Source organism: Marmota marmota, unplaced genomic scaffold (genome assembly GCF_001458135.2).
Source record: "Marmota marmota marmota unplaced genomic scaffold, marMar, whole genome shotgun sequence".
Lineage (NCBI taxonomy): Eukaryota > Metazoa > Chordata > Mammalia > Rodentia > Sciuridae > Marmota > Marmota marmota.
Genome location: NW_026000026.1, coordinates 13,551,909 through 13,566,119, shown reverse-complemented (window position 1 = coordinate 13,566,119; position 14,211 = coordinate 13,551,909). Strand labels below are relative to the sequence as shown.

The 14,211-nt window shown below is 51.2% G+C and overlaps 1 protein-coding gene across 1 annotated transcript in view; it reads left to right on the top strand.

Annotated features, from left to right (window-relative positions):
- Apcdd1l (APC down-regulated 1 like) overlaps nt 1–14,211 on the top strand; it is a 52,965-nt gene that overhangs the window by 33,759 nt on the left and 4,995 nt on the right. The window contains 2 exon segments of the mRNA XM_048810877.1: nt 8,122–8,260; nt 10,704–11,256. Coding sequence (XP_048666834.1) covers nt 8,122–8,260; nt 10,704–11,256 — 692 coding nt within the window.

Here is a 14,211-nt window from a genome sequence, read left to right as displayed (position 1 = left end):
TCCATGCACAACTTCTCAATCTGAAGCCCACCCTCCTGCTTCTTTTCAGCTGCCTGGTCCTTCCCAAGTTCCTCAGGGCAACGGCCAACTCTCTGAGGTCACCCTGCAGAGGAAGGCACATTCCAAAGACCTGGGAGGCTGCCGGGAGCGGGAGCGGGGAGTGGAACATGCTTTTTCTAGAACACACCATTTCTGAGTTTCCCACGGTTGCAGAGTCCACCATGGGACATGTGAGGTGTCTGCAGGCCAGCCACCCACAATAGGGGGCCTGGCTCCTTAGAATTCCAAGGTTGTCGTCATAATTGCGGTGATTTGCTAGGACTGTCTTAGCGTGCCAATCTGTAACTTCTCAGGGGACTTTCAGTGGAAACTGTGCTTTCATGCAGTGACTTGATTGCAAAGCACATCTTTTGCTGTAGCAACACAGTGACGGCTGCCATTTCAACAGACGCTTTCTGAAGCTTGCTGGCCAAGCGGTCAGCACATCTCAGTGTGTGGAAGGCAGGCCCCTCTAATCAAGAGAGCTCATTGTTTGGGTGGATCTGTTGCTGACATTTTTATTTAAAATGTGGACAAGCTTCCAAATCCAAACATTTTAGGTGAATTACCTCAAGCTGAGGGATTTGAAATAAACCAGAATTTTCCAGATTTTTTTTTTAAGCAAACACGTTTTTTAAAGCAAATGTTGATCAGAATCCTAGTGTATTCATCTGAGCAAAGAGTGGGGCTTCTTAGGCCAAAGCTGAGCCTGGGAAATTAGGCCTCACTCACAGGGTCTCCCCTCTGTCCCAAAGACAACCTCAGGGGTCATCAGAAACCAACTTGAAAACTTCCAATGCTGCACCCCACGGCCCACACACTCCCTTTTCCAAGCTGTAGCTATGACCCTCATGTAGGCCACCTGAGCACCTGAAATGTGTTCAGTCTGGATTGAGCAGAGCTGTGAGTGTAAATTTTACAATGAATTTTGAAGACTTGGTGTGAAAGAAAAGCAAATAAAACATCTCATTCATAGTTTCTGTATGTGTTACATGTTATAATAGAATATTTAGGGCTGAGTAAAATATCTGTTCAACGTGACCACCACCTAAGCACGTTCAGTATTAGGTATTAGGTATTAAGCACAGGAATGCACAAGGGTCCACCTTTGCCACCGAAGACTGAGTCCAGAAAACATCATGCAGTAAAACCACACCTATGGCTTACATTTATGGCTTGAGTTCTGCTTCTCTCGGGCCATGCTGCAGGGCTGGGGAAACCTTACCTGGAAGGGCTAGGATCATGTCCGGCTGTTTTAGCTGGCAGGTTCCCAGGATAAGTAGGTGCCTTCCACAAAGCACCCACTTTAGATTCTTAGGCTGGCCCCAGTCCATCTAAGCTCTTGACAGGGCTTGCTCTTGAATCTCCCTTCTTATTCCTCTCTACTAGCTCAGATTGGTCCAGACCACCAGCCTACTGGGTATTCTTTGACTGGTGACCTTTTGACAAGCAACCAGATTCTTCTCAATCCCAGCAACTGCACCCTCCTGCCTGGCCCTAAAGCCATGTCATGAAGGAGCCTCACCTGCACTCCTGCACTGCGTGTCCTTCCTCCATTTAGCTCAAAGTGGGCACTGTGACTAGCACTCCCATGTGAAGGCGTGGCTCTAAGAACTTTCCGTGACTTAACAAATACTTATCAAGTGTCAGTCAGGCACTGAGCTTGGTGAGACATAATTGGTGAGTAAGAAAGGCCCATCCTAAACAGAGCAGTCATACTGGTGCGGAAACATGGAGGGAAGAAGGGAGGAAAGAGAGAAGGGAGGTAGGAGGGAGGGAGGGAAGAAAGGAGAGAAGGCAGGAATGAGAAAAGAAAGAAGATAGAGAGAACACTGAGAAGGCTGGAGTGGCACCCCACCAATAGTGAGCACCCTGCACCCAGATTGTGGTCTCTAAACACCACTTTCCAAGAAATGAGCCAGAGCTTCCTAGAGAAATGGCTGATTCCAGGACCAGGGCTGAGAAAACACAAAATGAGCCTGGGAAATCACCTCGCACCTGGAAGTAAAGAACTGTTCAAAACAAGAATATGTAGAAAGGATACAGGAGATAAGTGGGACGTGCTCTCAGTGGCCAACTCAGGGACAATTTGAGCAACAAAATATCCATAGTAATGGATTATCACCTATAAGCAAAATAAATATCTAACAGTTTGTACTACTAGAAGTAACACTGGAATGATGGATGGATGGTGGGGAAAGGATAGCAAATTGTTGTAGGCAAGAATCATCAATAGTCATCAATAGATGATCAAATGTTAGAGGCATAAATAATGCAAAAGGACATGTTCTCATCATCTCTAGTTAGATCCTCAGAAGATAATTATTAATTGCAACAGAAAAATGATAATTTAACAGTGAATGAACTTGGTAGGCACCTCCATGAGGTAGTGATCACAGTGAACAACACCAGAAAAAGGTGGATTGACAAGAGGGACCTCCTGAAATAATAAACCTAGAAGGGTAAACATCACTTAGACTTCTTGATTACCAAAAATGCGTTTGATGTATTTAACCATGAGGACACATCAGACTGTCCCAAACTAAGGAACATATTATGAAATAACCGGCCAGTACTCTTTAAAAAAGTTTCAAATTCATGAAAGACAAAGACATGTCACTGATTGAAGGAGACATGACAACTAAATGCCCTGTTGGACCCTGGATGGCCTCCTGGGCCAGCAAGGGGGGTGAGCCTTGAATCAGTTGTGGATTTGCTCATAACATTGCACCTGTGCTAACTTCCTGGTTTTTGACCTTTGTTTGATGTCTGTGTCAGATGTCGACCTTCAGAGCTGCTGGGCAAAGGGTATCTACTATCTACTCCTTTTGCAACATTTTTGTAAGTCTGAAATTATTTCAAAACGAAAAGTCAAAAAATAAAAGTAAACAAAAAACTGAAAGCAGATCAATAATTGCCAGATGTGGTACACACTGCACAGGAGAGGGGGGTGGAGCAGAGCAGGAGAGAAGTGCAGGGGGCCATTTGCCAGGAAATGCTTGGGAGGCAGAAGGAGCACCCAGTGCTTGGCAGAGGGAGTCCCCAGGTCATCTCTGGGAAACCATAGGGAAGGCTCTCAGCAGTGCCCGCTGGATGACAAGAAAGACAGGAGGTAACTGATTCCAAAGGGCCTACTAGGCTCTTGGGAAAGCTTGAATGGGACTCCAAGTGTGCTGGGAACCACAGAAGTTTGAGGTTGTTGCATGAATCTCCTTCAAGACCCTCAGATGGTATGAGACGGTATCCCACGATGGGCCTATTTAATGTCAGCTTCCCTAACAGAATAAGAGTTCTGGCCATTGTGGGCAGCCTTATAAATCCAGAGCCTGTCAGGTACCAGGAGTAGAGTAAACCAGAGGTAGGTGTGCAGTGTGTGAGCAGAAGGGTGAGGGAAAGCAGGCTAGGTGACGGGAGGGTCCCCGTCTTTAGATGGCCCTCCCTAGCTGTGGAGGGTTGAGCTTGAACAAAAAAGACGTGTTTAAGACCTGACCCCCCACCTCCTGAGAGTGTGGCCTTATGTGGAAACCGGGTCTTTGCAGAGGCAATCAAGGTAGAACGAGGTTGTGCTGAACCCGTGAGTCTGACCAGTGAGTGGTGCCTTTTCATGAGAAAAGAGAGGGAGACTAGATATGGAGATGTGGACAGGAGGAGACACACAGAGTGGGAAGACAGGCGGAGACCAGAAGGAGGTGCCACCCAGAGCTGGAAGAGGCGGGAAGCACCCTCCCCAGGCAGCGGTGAAGGGAGGGCAGCCCTGCCCGCGTGGGTTTCAGAACTTAGACTTCCACACACCAGGCCAGAGAAGAGGAATTCCTATTGTTTACACCAGTTTGTGGTCATTTGTCACAGTAGCTCCAGGGACTCACAGGCTGTCCTGTGCTCTCCTGGGAAGTAAGGGCTACTCCCTCGGCTCCCTCTTCCTCTGCGATGCCCTCAGGCTGCTTCCCACATCCACCACTCACACATTGATTTATGAAATGGTTTTTTTTAAATATTACTTAACATTTGAAAGTCCCCCTCAGAGGACTCCCTTTCCAAGCTCAGTAACGTGGGCTCTGCACAGCAGCTTTTCTAACAGCCTGGAAGTGGGCGCGTAGCCACGGGGGTGTGAAGGAATCGGGGTGGCACCTAAACCCCTTCGCCCACCCCCTCCCATGAGCTACACTTCTCCAACCTCAGCCCCAACCTGTTAGGACAGGGGGCAATGGTTCTTTTATGCCATTTTGCCCCCAAAAGGAAGGCAACCGAAGAGCTGATATTTCTGCGTCTGCTCAGGGAGGGACCCCACTCCACCCTTTGCCCTCCACCCTGCCTGAGCCAAGCCTCCTGCTTTCAGGTCTTGGGAGGAAACCCAACAGAGGACCTGGACAGGGCGTGGCTTTCCAAGCCTTCTGGGTGCCTCTGTAGCAGGGGGATGACTACATTGACCTGCCAGCATCGCTGTGAACGGCAAGTAAGAGGAGGGCCTGTACAAACAGGCCAGTCCATGGCAACCATGCTGTTGCCATGGTCCATGGGGAGAGGGACATGGGAGTGCTTGCTGTGTGGGCCTCCTTTCAGGGGATAGGAAGGTTCTGGGTTAGACCGAGACGGTGGTTGCAGAGTGTGGGGAATGTACTAAATGCTACTGAAGTATACTCCTGCAGATGGTCAAAGTGGTGAATTTTATGTTAGATGTGATTTGCTGCATTCTTTAATTGTCCAAGAAGCAGCTGCCCGAGGAGTGACCACAGCCGAGTCCTCCCACCCTTTTGAACCTCTGTTTCCTCGTCTGTACCAGGGGGCATCAACAGACCCACGTGGTGGGTGGCTATGCAGATCCGTTGTTCCATACAGCATCGCATTCGTGTGTCGACACGCCACCTGCCTTGGGACTGCTGGAGGGGTCATGGCCATGACGCAGAAACAGCCTCTGACCAAGGCGACTCCCACGGTACATGCTTGGTAGACTCGGTCACCATGGTGATGATGCCCTGGTGATAAGCTTAGCCAAGCACCGGTACCCAGTAGGAGCTCAGCAAGTGTCCGCAACCCTGAATCCCTAGGCAGATTCCATATGTCCAAGTGGCCTGTCCCTGGTGCTATGACTCACGACCACACAGTGGACCACAGCAGATCATATTTTCAGCTCTGGGAGTCTGGTCTGAGCAATTGGGCACTCTAGATTTAATTCTGCAGGTAATTTGAACGATGCTATCTAATTTCAAATGTCCCTGCTCTTATGAGTGCAAGAGCAGCATAATTTTTAATTAGTGAGTAAACAGTAAATAATGAATGGCAGTAAGTGGACACCACTGTTAATTAAAAATCCATGGTTGATAAAAATCAATTTGGTCCCTGTGTTTAACTCCGTCTATCAGGTCCTTGCAAGAAGTTGCGCAGCCCAGCCCCAGCTCATCTGCCTCCAGTTGTTTATCTAGTTAGGACTTTTCTGTGGGAGAGAGAAAGGGAGGGGGGAGAGAAAGAAAAGAAAATCAAAGTCCACCCCAAAAGCTGCAACTGAGCTAATGTCACGGAGTCATTGCTAATTGGTTAAGCTTATCTCTGCAACCTTGAAGTCGAGGCTTCGCCCGCGGCCAAGAGGCGGCTTTGTGCTTGGCCCGGGTGTTTTCACAAAGAAGGTCCACGGTCGTGTCCTGAGCTGTGTGTGCGTGTTCTGAAGACAGCGAGGCTTGACCGTATCTCACAATCTGCTAACATAATTAAATCCTAATTTCTCCCAGAAAAACAAGAGGAACCAAAACGCGGCTAGTGGGAACACAGTATCTGAGGATTCGTGACAAAACGGCGTTGGTACCTTCAGGAGGGGTGCGGGGTCGGGGGAGGCTTGTTTTCTTTGGAACAAAAAGCATTTTCTCAAGACACCGATTTTCATGAAACAATGAAAATATAATTTGCAGGGCCACCCGCTCTTTCGCTCCGAGATGCAAGCTCGGTTTTCCTACCAGGCGAGTCGGGCTGACCCCTCCTGATCCTTTTCTTCGCCTTGCTTCCATCTGTTCTTCAAATCAACACTTGCAGACAGGTTTCATTGACACCGGTGATGTTCAAATTAACCTGCAGAATTGAATCCGGGGGACCCGGCGTCTTCCAATGAAGACGCACCCAAACCTTCGAGGTGCCGACCTTGAGGCAGCCTGTCCCAGTGTAGGCTGGGGGGTGGGGGTGACACTAGGACAGGGCCAATGTGGATGCCTAACTGGCCCCCACATCCTGGCTCGGGCTCCCCTCGGCATGTCAGCCTTGTGCCAGGGCCACGCAAAGCAGCCAGCTTCTCTCTTCCAAGGCCTTTGCTCTGCTGCCTTGAGCAGCCCCGGGTACTCTTACAACATGTCCGTGGGAGGACACCTTGGCCTGGGTTGGCTCTTTTCTTTCATTTCTCCAGCTTGGCTGATTGAAACCGAGGGGCCGGTTGACCAGGAGAACATTGTGTGTGGGTCCTGGCTTTGTCACACGTGAGTGTCACAATCCCCATCTTGCTGGGCCCATCTGGATGAGCCCGTTGGCCTGCTCGAGGAGAAGGACCACACTCTGGCTCTTCTGGGGACCGTGAAGCTCAGACCGGATGATGTGCGCACGTGCGTGAAGTCCACCCTTGTTGTCATCGTCCCTGTCATCAGCAGCCTGACTTCTGCTTTCTCAGCTGGGCACTGGGGACCCCATGGACCCTGACTGGGACTCCCAACCTCCCGGGGGCAGAGGAATTTGGTCCACTTCATTTTTCTGAGAGGTCACCAGGGCACGGCAAGCCTGGGGCCCCTGTTTCCAATCACATAGCTCCAAGAGGGCAATGTGGGGCCTCGTGGCCCCCCAAACCCAGATGGGAAAGTACAAACACTCACAGGGAAGAGGGCAGAATGTGCTGACCAGGCACCTCTCAGCTCATGACCCTTCCCAGGGCCCTGCCTGGCAAAGTCTCACCCCTGGGCTGAAGCCCTGGAGACTCAGCTGCTCCTGACCCACTTTAGCCACTGCTCAGAGGAGGACAAGACAGGACAGCAGCTGCAGCAGCCGGTTGGCCAGGGTCGGGCCCCATGAGCACAGCCCGATGCTGCAATGCTCGGATGTTGCTCCTGCCAAGCTTCCCACAGCATCCCGCCATCTGGGTTGCCTCAGCCTCTGAGTGAGGATGACAGTTTCTGAGGGACTTGCTGCTCTTTAGCAGCTGAAGGTCCTGGGTGCACCTCATAACAACTCCTGGAAATCATAGTAGCCATCCCACGCCCTGGCTCAATTGTTGCAGGGTCAGGGCAGAGCACATGGGGGATTCCCCAAGAGGACCTGGAGCCCAGTGCAGTGACTCTGCTGCTCACAACCAGCCTCTGACCACCTCCTTCTAAGACATTTTAATTCCTGCCTAGGCTTAGGGATGAGGCTGCAAGGTGGCCTTCTACATGGCACTGGGCCTCTGCTGGTGGGCCATGCCCACACTCATTCACCACCCACCCAACAAGCTGGCACTGGTGTAGGTCCCACAGATAGAGATGGACAAACCAAAGACCTGGCACTGGAACAGGACAGGGAATAAGTGGCCTGGTGTGGGCAGCAAGGCTGGAGAGGTGGAGCAGAACCTGGGTTCCTCAGTGAGGTCTGCTCTGGGGGAGGACTGAGGTCCCACTGCCCTTGCTCCTCAGATCTCAGTCCTCCTTGTCCAGTACTGCCCAGGAGGGGGCCTGCAGAAGGGCAGGGCTTCTAGGAGTCTGGATCCCAGAGCCGAATTTTCAGAGGCTTTCCAGCCCAAGAATCTGGGCCAGCCTCCCTCAAGGAGGCCTGCATTCCAGGGTGGTCACAACTGGGAATCCAAGGGATGAGTCAGAAAACTGATTCTAGGAATTCCAACATGCAGAGTACCTCCAGAACTGGGGGCAGTCTAAGGGGTGTTGGACAACCTGGTGGACAAGGTGGAGGTATGGGCAGGGAAAAGGGAATGGTCACCCTGGGGAATGAGGTAGAGGTGCAGGCAGGCTATGGGGCTTCCTCTGGCCTCCCAAGCTACAGCCCTGGGTGGAGGTGGAGAGTAGGGAAGGCAGATGGTGTATCTGGGGTGTACACATCTCTGATCCAGATCTGTCTGGTTTGCAGCTGGCACCAGAGAAGTGACCGGGGAAGTAAGAAGTGGCCACCTACGCTGGGAGCCCCCTTGCCAGCCACCCACGCCTGAAGGCATGCCCATCACTGCAGTTCTGCCCCCCAGCCTTGATGGCCCCTGGATCTCCACTGGGTGAGACCCCCAAGTCCTCACAGACCCCTAGGCTGAGGGACTTCTTCTCCAAGCCTCAGTGTCCATATGTGTACACACAGTGTACCCAGTTCCCAAGAGGTCTGGTAGGTGCTAAGCACATGGCTTTACCTCCCCTCTGCAGATGGCACCTGGGGGCAGGGACTGTTGGGACATCACACCCCTGCCAATGACAGCAGGACGGGAGATGCATTAATTCAACACATGGAGCCCCATTATCCAGATACTTAGAGAGTTCCTGTTGTGAGCTGGGCACAAGGGCTCAGCAGTGGGGCATGTGCTGAGTATCCAAACAGAAACAATTGATAGCAACTTGAGATGGTGCCGAGATCTGCAGCGAAGGAAATAAAACCAAGGATGTAAAGCAAATGACCTGGAAGCCTTCTATAGGGGGTGATATTCTGCTGAGAGCTGAAAGAAAAGGAGTCTGCCCTCTAGAGAGCCAGAGAGAAGCCCAGCAGAGGGCACAGCTGGGGCAAAGGCCCTGAGGCCAGAAGTGGCAGGCCAGAGAGCCTGGTGTTCCCATGCTGGTCTCCTCACCGACAGGCTCCACTGACGTTTCAGAGGCTGGTGGCCACTCTGAAGCCCTGGACTCTGTACTGGGCCCTCATCTGTGGCCCACAAACCTGCTGCAGCCAGCTGAGCTCCCCGATCCCAGGGCTGGGGTAGAAAGTAGGACAGCTGTGGCCTCCTCCTCCTACATCCCTCCTGATGTGCCCCCTGGTCAGTCCCATTCTGGGGTCAAGGACTGGACTCTCTGTGTCCTCCATATGCCTCCTGAGCTCATGGAGAAACCCCACTGCCAAACATCTGGTAGTGCTTTGCGGGGAAGGAGCCTTGGGAGTTCCACAAAGCCACTCAAACTCTTCCCAGGCTTTTCCGGGGCTGGCTCCTCCGCCCTCCCTAGTCCAGGTGGGGTCCAGGCAACACTGTCAAGGCCACTCTAAAGCCGAACCAAGGAATGGGGAGGGGACATAGGAGAACCCAAGGGATGAGTCAGAAAACAGATTCTAGAATTTCTTCCAGAACTTTCTTCCTAGAAAGTTCCCTGATCTGTTCTCAAGGCAAGCCCTGTTGCTTTCTGGGAGGAATGTGGAAAAGATTCTGGAGTCTGGGACCACCAAGACATCCAGTGTGACCTGCTGCATCCCTTGAGCAAATCTCTCCACTCCCCAGGCCTCGTCAGTGGCCCTTGAGGTGTGGGCGCCCCTCCCCATCTTTAACTACCACCTGTTTTGGTACTCATTTGCTATTTTTCTTTAAACCAACTCCCTTTATTTACTTAAACATAATCATTCATTTTTACAGCTTTATTGAGGTATAATTGGCATACAGTAAACTGCACACATTTACAGTCTAATATAATTATTTTTAAAGGAAGCACAATATTACCCCTATATGAAGAACAGAGCCACTTGCCATAAATAAGAAGTAACTGTAAAAAGAAACTCAATGAAACAAAACAACATAATTAGATTTGCTCTAGATTCATGGCCTACCTAAGGCTCCAAGTCTGTTCCTCACTGGGAAAAAAAAAAAAAAAAAGAGGTTGGTGTTAAAGTCATGCCAGCTCCTTTATCCTTGATAGTAGCAGAAAGATTGAAAGAAAAGAAAGGGAAACCGTTTTCTTGCTGGGTGACAACATATTTCTTCTGCTCCAACAGCCCCGTTATAAAATACCAAGAAAACAGGGGCACGGGTTGGATTCCAGTTGAATGGTTTACATCCACCCATTGCCCCACCTGAGCCCCAGTGGGGAAGTCCCAGAGGCCTACCCTGCCCAGCCGGGGGCATGGTGGTGGGTCTGGAAGCCAGGTGGCTTTCCTTTCCTACCCTTCCACTCTGAACTTGTTTGCATCACCAGTAGAATTGAGCCTGGGGGCCAAGGCCTACCCACCACCTGCTTCTGTAAAGAAAGTTTTATTGGCACACAACCAGGCCAATGCACTTCCATGATATCTACATCTGCTTTAGCTCTACAACTGCAGTCTTAAGTGGCTGCCACAGAACCATCTGGCCCACCAAATCGAAGCTATGTATTGTCTGATCACTTGTTCCTGAACCTCTCATTCACTGGCCAGGACACAGGGTGGGGGTGCCGGAGTTCACTGGGAAGAAACAGGACACAGCCTCCCAGACCTCACAGAGCAGCAGGTCCCGAGGTGGTTGCAAAAGCCCCCTGTTGTTAGGCCTGAGGTTAGGATGAAAGAGGAACTAGAAAGATCCTGTGGAGGCCACCTGACAGTGGGTGGAAGGTCCTAACTCACCCCAGCAGTAAGGCTGACCCAAACAAGCCAGGGAAACTGAGGTTGTGGGGGCCAGGCCAGAAGTGGAGGTTGGGGTGGCCAAGCCCAGCCCAGAGGACAGAGGGCCCCAGGACGCGTTCTCACCTCTCCACCCAGCACCCATCTCCTCCCCACGGCAGCTGTGAGGTGCGACCAGGCCCAGAGTTCCTCACCCGCTCCTACACCTTCTATCCCAACCGCCTCTTCCGGGCCTACCAGTTCTACTATGGAGATGCCTCCTGCCAGCAGCCAACCCACTCTCTGCTCATCAAGGGCAAAGTCCGCCTGCGCAGGGCCTCCTGGGTCACTCGGGGTGCCACCGAGGCCGATTACCACCTGCACAAGGTGGGCATCGCCTTCCACAGCCACCGTGCCCTGCTCGATGTCATCAGGCACCTCAATCAGACCCAAGCCATCCAGGATTGCATGGGGAGGCTTCCCCCAGCCCAGGCCTGGCTGCCAGGGGCACTGTATGAGCTGCTGAGCACCCGGACCCAGGGGGACTGCATGGTAGCACTGGGCTTCAGCATGCATGAGCTCAGCCTGGTCCGTGTGCAACGCAGCCTGCAACCACAGCCCCGGGCTGCACCCCAGCTTGTGGAGGAACTGTACCTGGGGGACGTCCACACCACCTGGGCGGAGAGGCATTACTACAGGCCCACCGGCTACCAGCGCCCACTGCAGAGTGCCCTGGTGAGTCTGGGGCCCTGGGCGGGGAACTTTGGGCCCACCCAGAAGGCCCTACATGACCTGGTCTCTACCAAAGGTCCTTTCTGCCCTGTCTCATCAGTGCCCATTATTGACCCTGGCTTCAGGAATTTGGATATGCCATGGCCCCTGCTTGAGACTTCTCTTTCCAGGCCTTCACAAGGCCATTGGCTATTTCCAGAAGGACACGTGTTCAGTCTTCCCTGTCTGGTCTTCCACAGTCCCTGCACTCCAGACTTGGTCCTCATGGGCCCTGCTGATCTCATTTCTATCCTTATGGGGCGGGTTTTCTCAGCTCAAATGTCCCTTCCAATCCCCACTTCACATATTTTCCAGCACAGAGCACAACCCGGAGCTCTGCTGGCCCTTCTCCCCTTCTCCTTTGCCTCTTCACTGTGGCACAAAACCCTTCACAAGGGTGGGGCCAAAGCACAGAGTCTGGCCAACAGATGCTCAGGAATAAACCGAAGGGGCATCTTTTCCCCTTTCCTCCTGGGGCTGCTGCGTACCCTCTGGATGCCACCCTCAGGATCTCATTGTAGACCTCTCCCTGGACCTGGAAGCAGAGCCACAGACACACCCCCTCATGCTAACTTTAGGTGGAGTTGCAACAATATTGCCCCCCGGATCTGGGCATCTGAGAGAGTGAAGGTTGGGCAGGGTCTGGGGTCCTATGTTTCTAACATGCATCCTCATGGTCTGCATTCTGGGTGGGGAGGCCCAGTCTAAAATGAACTGATTTCTGTGAGATGCAGCCCCAACTCCAGAGTGAACTTCCCTGAAGCCCATCAACATAGATTATAAAGGAAGCCATTTCAAAGGTGCCGCCCTAATTTGGAGAAGTCTTAGTAGCCTTTTTTTTGGCCTGATAATCAAACAGAAAGAAAGTTAATCTTAATTGCATTATGTATTCCTGGCACATAGCCAGTACAAGGGTGGTCCTTGTGACCTTTTCTGTCTCCAAGATCCACCTCTCTGGTGCAGGTGAATCCTAAGCTTCTCTCCCCCCAAAAAACTGTCTTTAAAAACACAAGATGAAATGCACCTGATTTAAATGGAAACCCACCCCATTAAAATAGTTCCCCAATCTTAAAACCCGAATGTGTGGCACGGGAGCACGAAGAACAGGAATTCTTTCTTCACCCTCATGCCTGAGCAGTGATGGATGTCAATGATACTTTCTGTATCTGTGACACTGATCGAGGGACATTGGTGACAGAGGTTCAGCAGATGCTACTGGGGTTTGCTGCCTACATTCACAACAAGAAGAAAGGTTAAAAGTTAGTGGATGTGAAATTAGTATAGGACACTGGGTCAGGAACTTCGGTCCAAGGCACTCAGCATTTTCTGAAAGTGCAGATGAAGAGGGAGGGGAGGATGGAGGAGCTCAGCATCCCTGCCAAGTACCCTTTGAACTCTTAGGCCACCCTCACATCATTTAGCATATACTGAGTGCTTACTGTGTATTTGACACTCAAGGAACTAAACTAGATGGGGAAACCTCTCACCCCTGGGAACAACAGTTTATCAGAGTCCCCAGGGGTGGCCCTGGGGATGAGACAGACCCCAAATCCAGCTACTCTCCCATCTCTCTTTCACCCCCTCCCCCAAACCCAGGATCTGGGGAGCAGAGAAGGAACCCAACAAAATTCTCGTAATCAGAAAATCAGCCTCAGAGTTCCTCGAGTGACCTCAAAATCATTCCCTTTTTGGCCACCAATGTTCCAGACTGCTCCGCTCAATCCCACTTAGCAAACCAGGGCAAGGCGGCGAGTGGCTTGCTGCCTCCCCCCGCCACCATCAAGAGGGAAAAGGCAGACCCCTGAGGGCTACAGGGGCTAACCAGTTCACCTGGCCCCAGGCAGACTTCTGAGGCCATCGCTGTCCCTGCCCTCCCTGCTGCCTGGCCAGTCCTGGTGGCCCATGCAGCCTGAAATGTGATTGAGAAGCAAGACACAGAAACGTGGGCACTGCCGAACAGTGCCAGATGTACAGGCATAAAATTAAATGTCCGCTCACCAAGCCCCCTTCTGAGGGGGGAGACAATTTCAAATAAGGAAATGCTGCAGATAAATCCCCAAATAACGAATTAGTCATTACCTTATGCTCTCTGGGGCCTGAGCCTTGCCCACAACCCAAACCAGATGGTAAACATGAACATTTTTAGAAGTTAATTTAAAACCAATTTGATCCCCAAATTCATTGCCTGTATATAGAATCCTAATCAATCAGCCAACACTCAACCAAAATCATCTGAGCCTGGTGTCACCTCTGGGGGTTAATTAGAAACTGTTATGTGCTGTTTGAGAAATAACTTTATGTAACAGGCACAGGCCAGTAAGAGTTTGGCTTCCGCACAAGTGTGGATTCTGCTGGCTGGGGGCCTTGTATATTAACACGTGAGACTCCAGAGCACTGCAGAAGGATGTCTGGGAAATGGTCTATGGGGGACAGGACCCTTCAACATCTCCCACAGAAGAAATGCCTTATCGTTCAGCTCTCTCACCTTGAAAGCTTGCTGACTCTCAATTTGTCTCTGCCAATTAGCACCCCCACCTACCCCCGTTGGGGGGCAGCTCTGGGATTATTTTGATGTAAAGCATTATGTCCTGTCAATGTACATTAGTGTGACAAAAGTTGGAATTCAGGTTAAAATGCCTCAATTAGAGTAGAGACTTAGCAGTCAGCATCCCAATAACCAACACTCAGGCTAACTCTTGTATTTGCTTTTTTCTGTTGCAAACATTTTTGCAGTCATGTCCTAGCTTTTCAAAGTGTCTTCAAACTCTGAGTCAAAATCCCCCAAGCTGGGCTGGAGTTGTGGCTCAGTGGTAGAGCACTTGCCTAGCATGTGTGAAGCCCTGGATTCAATTCTCAGCACCACATATAAATAAATGAATAAAATAAAGGTCCATCAACATCTGAGATAGACATATATAT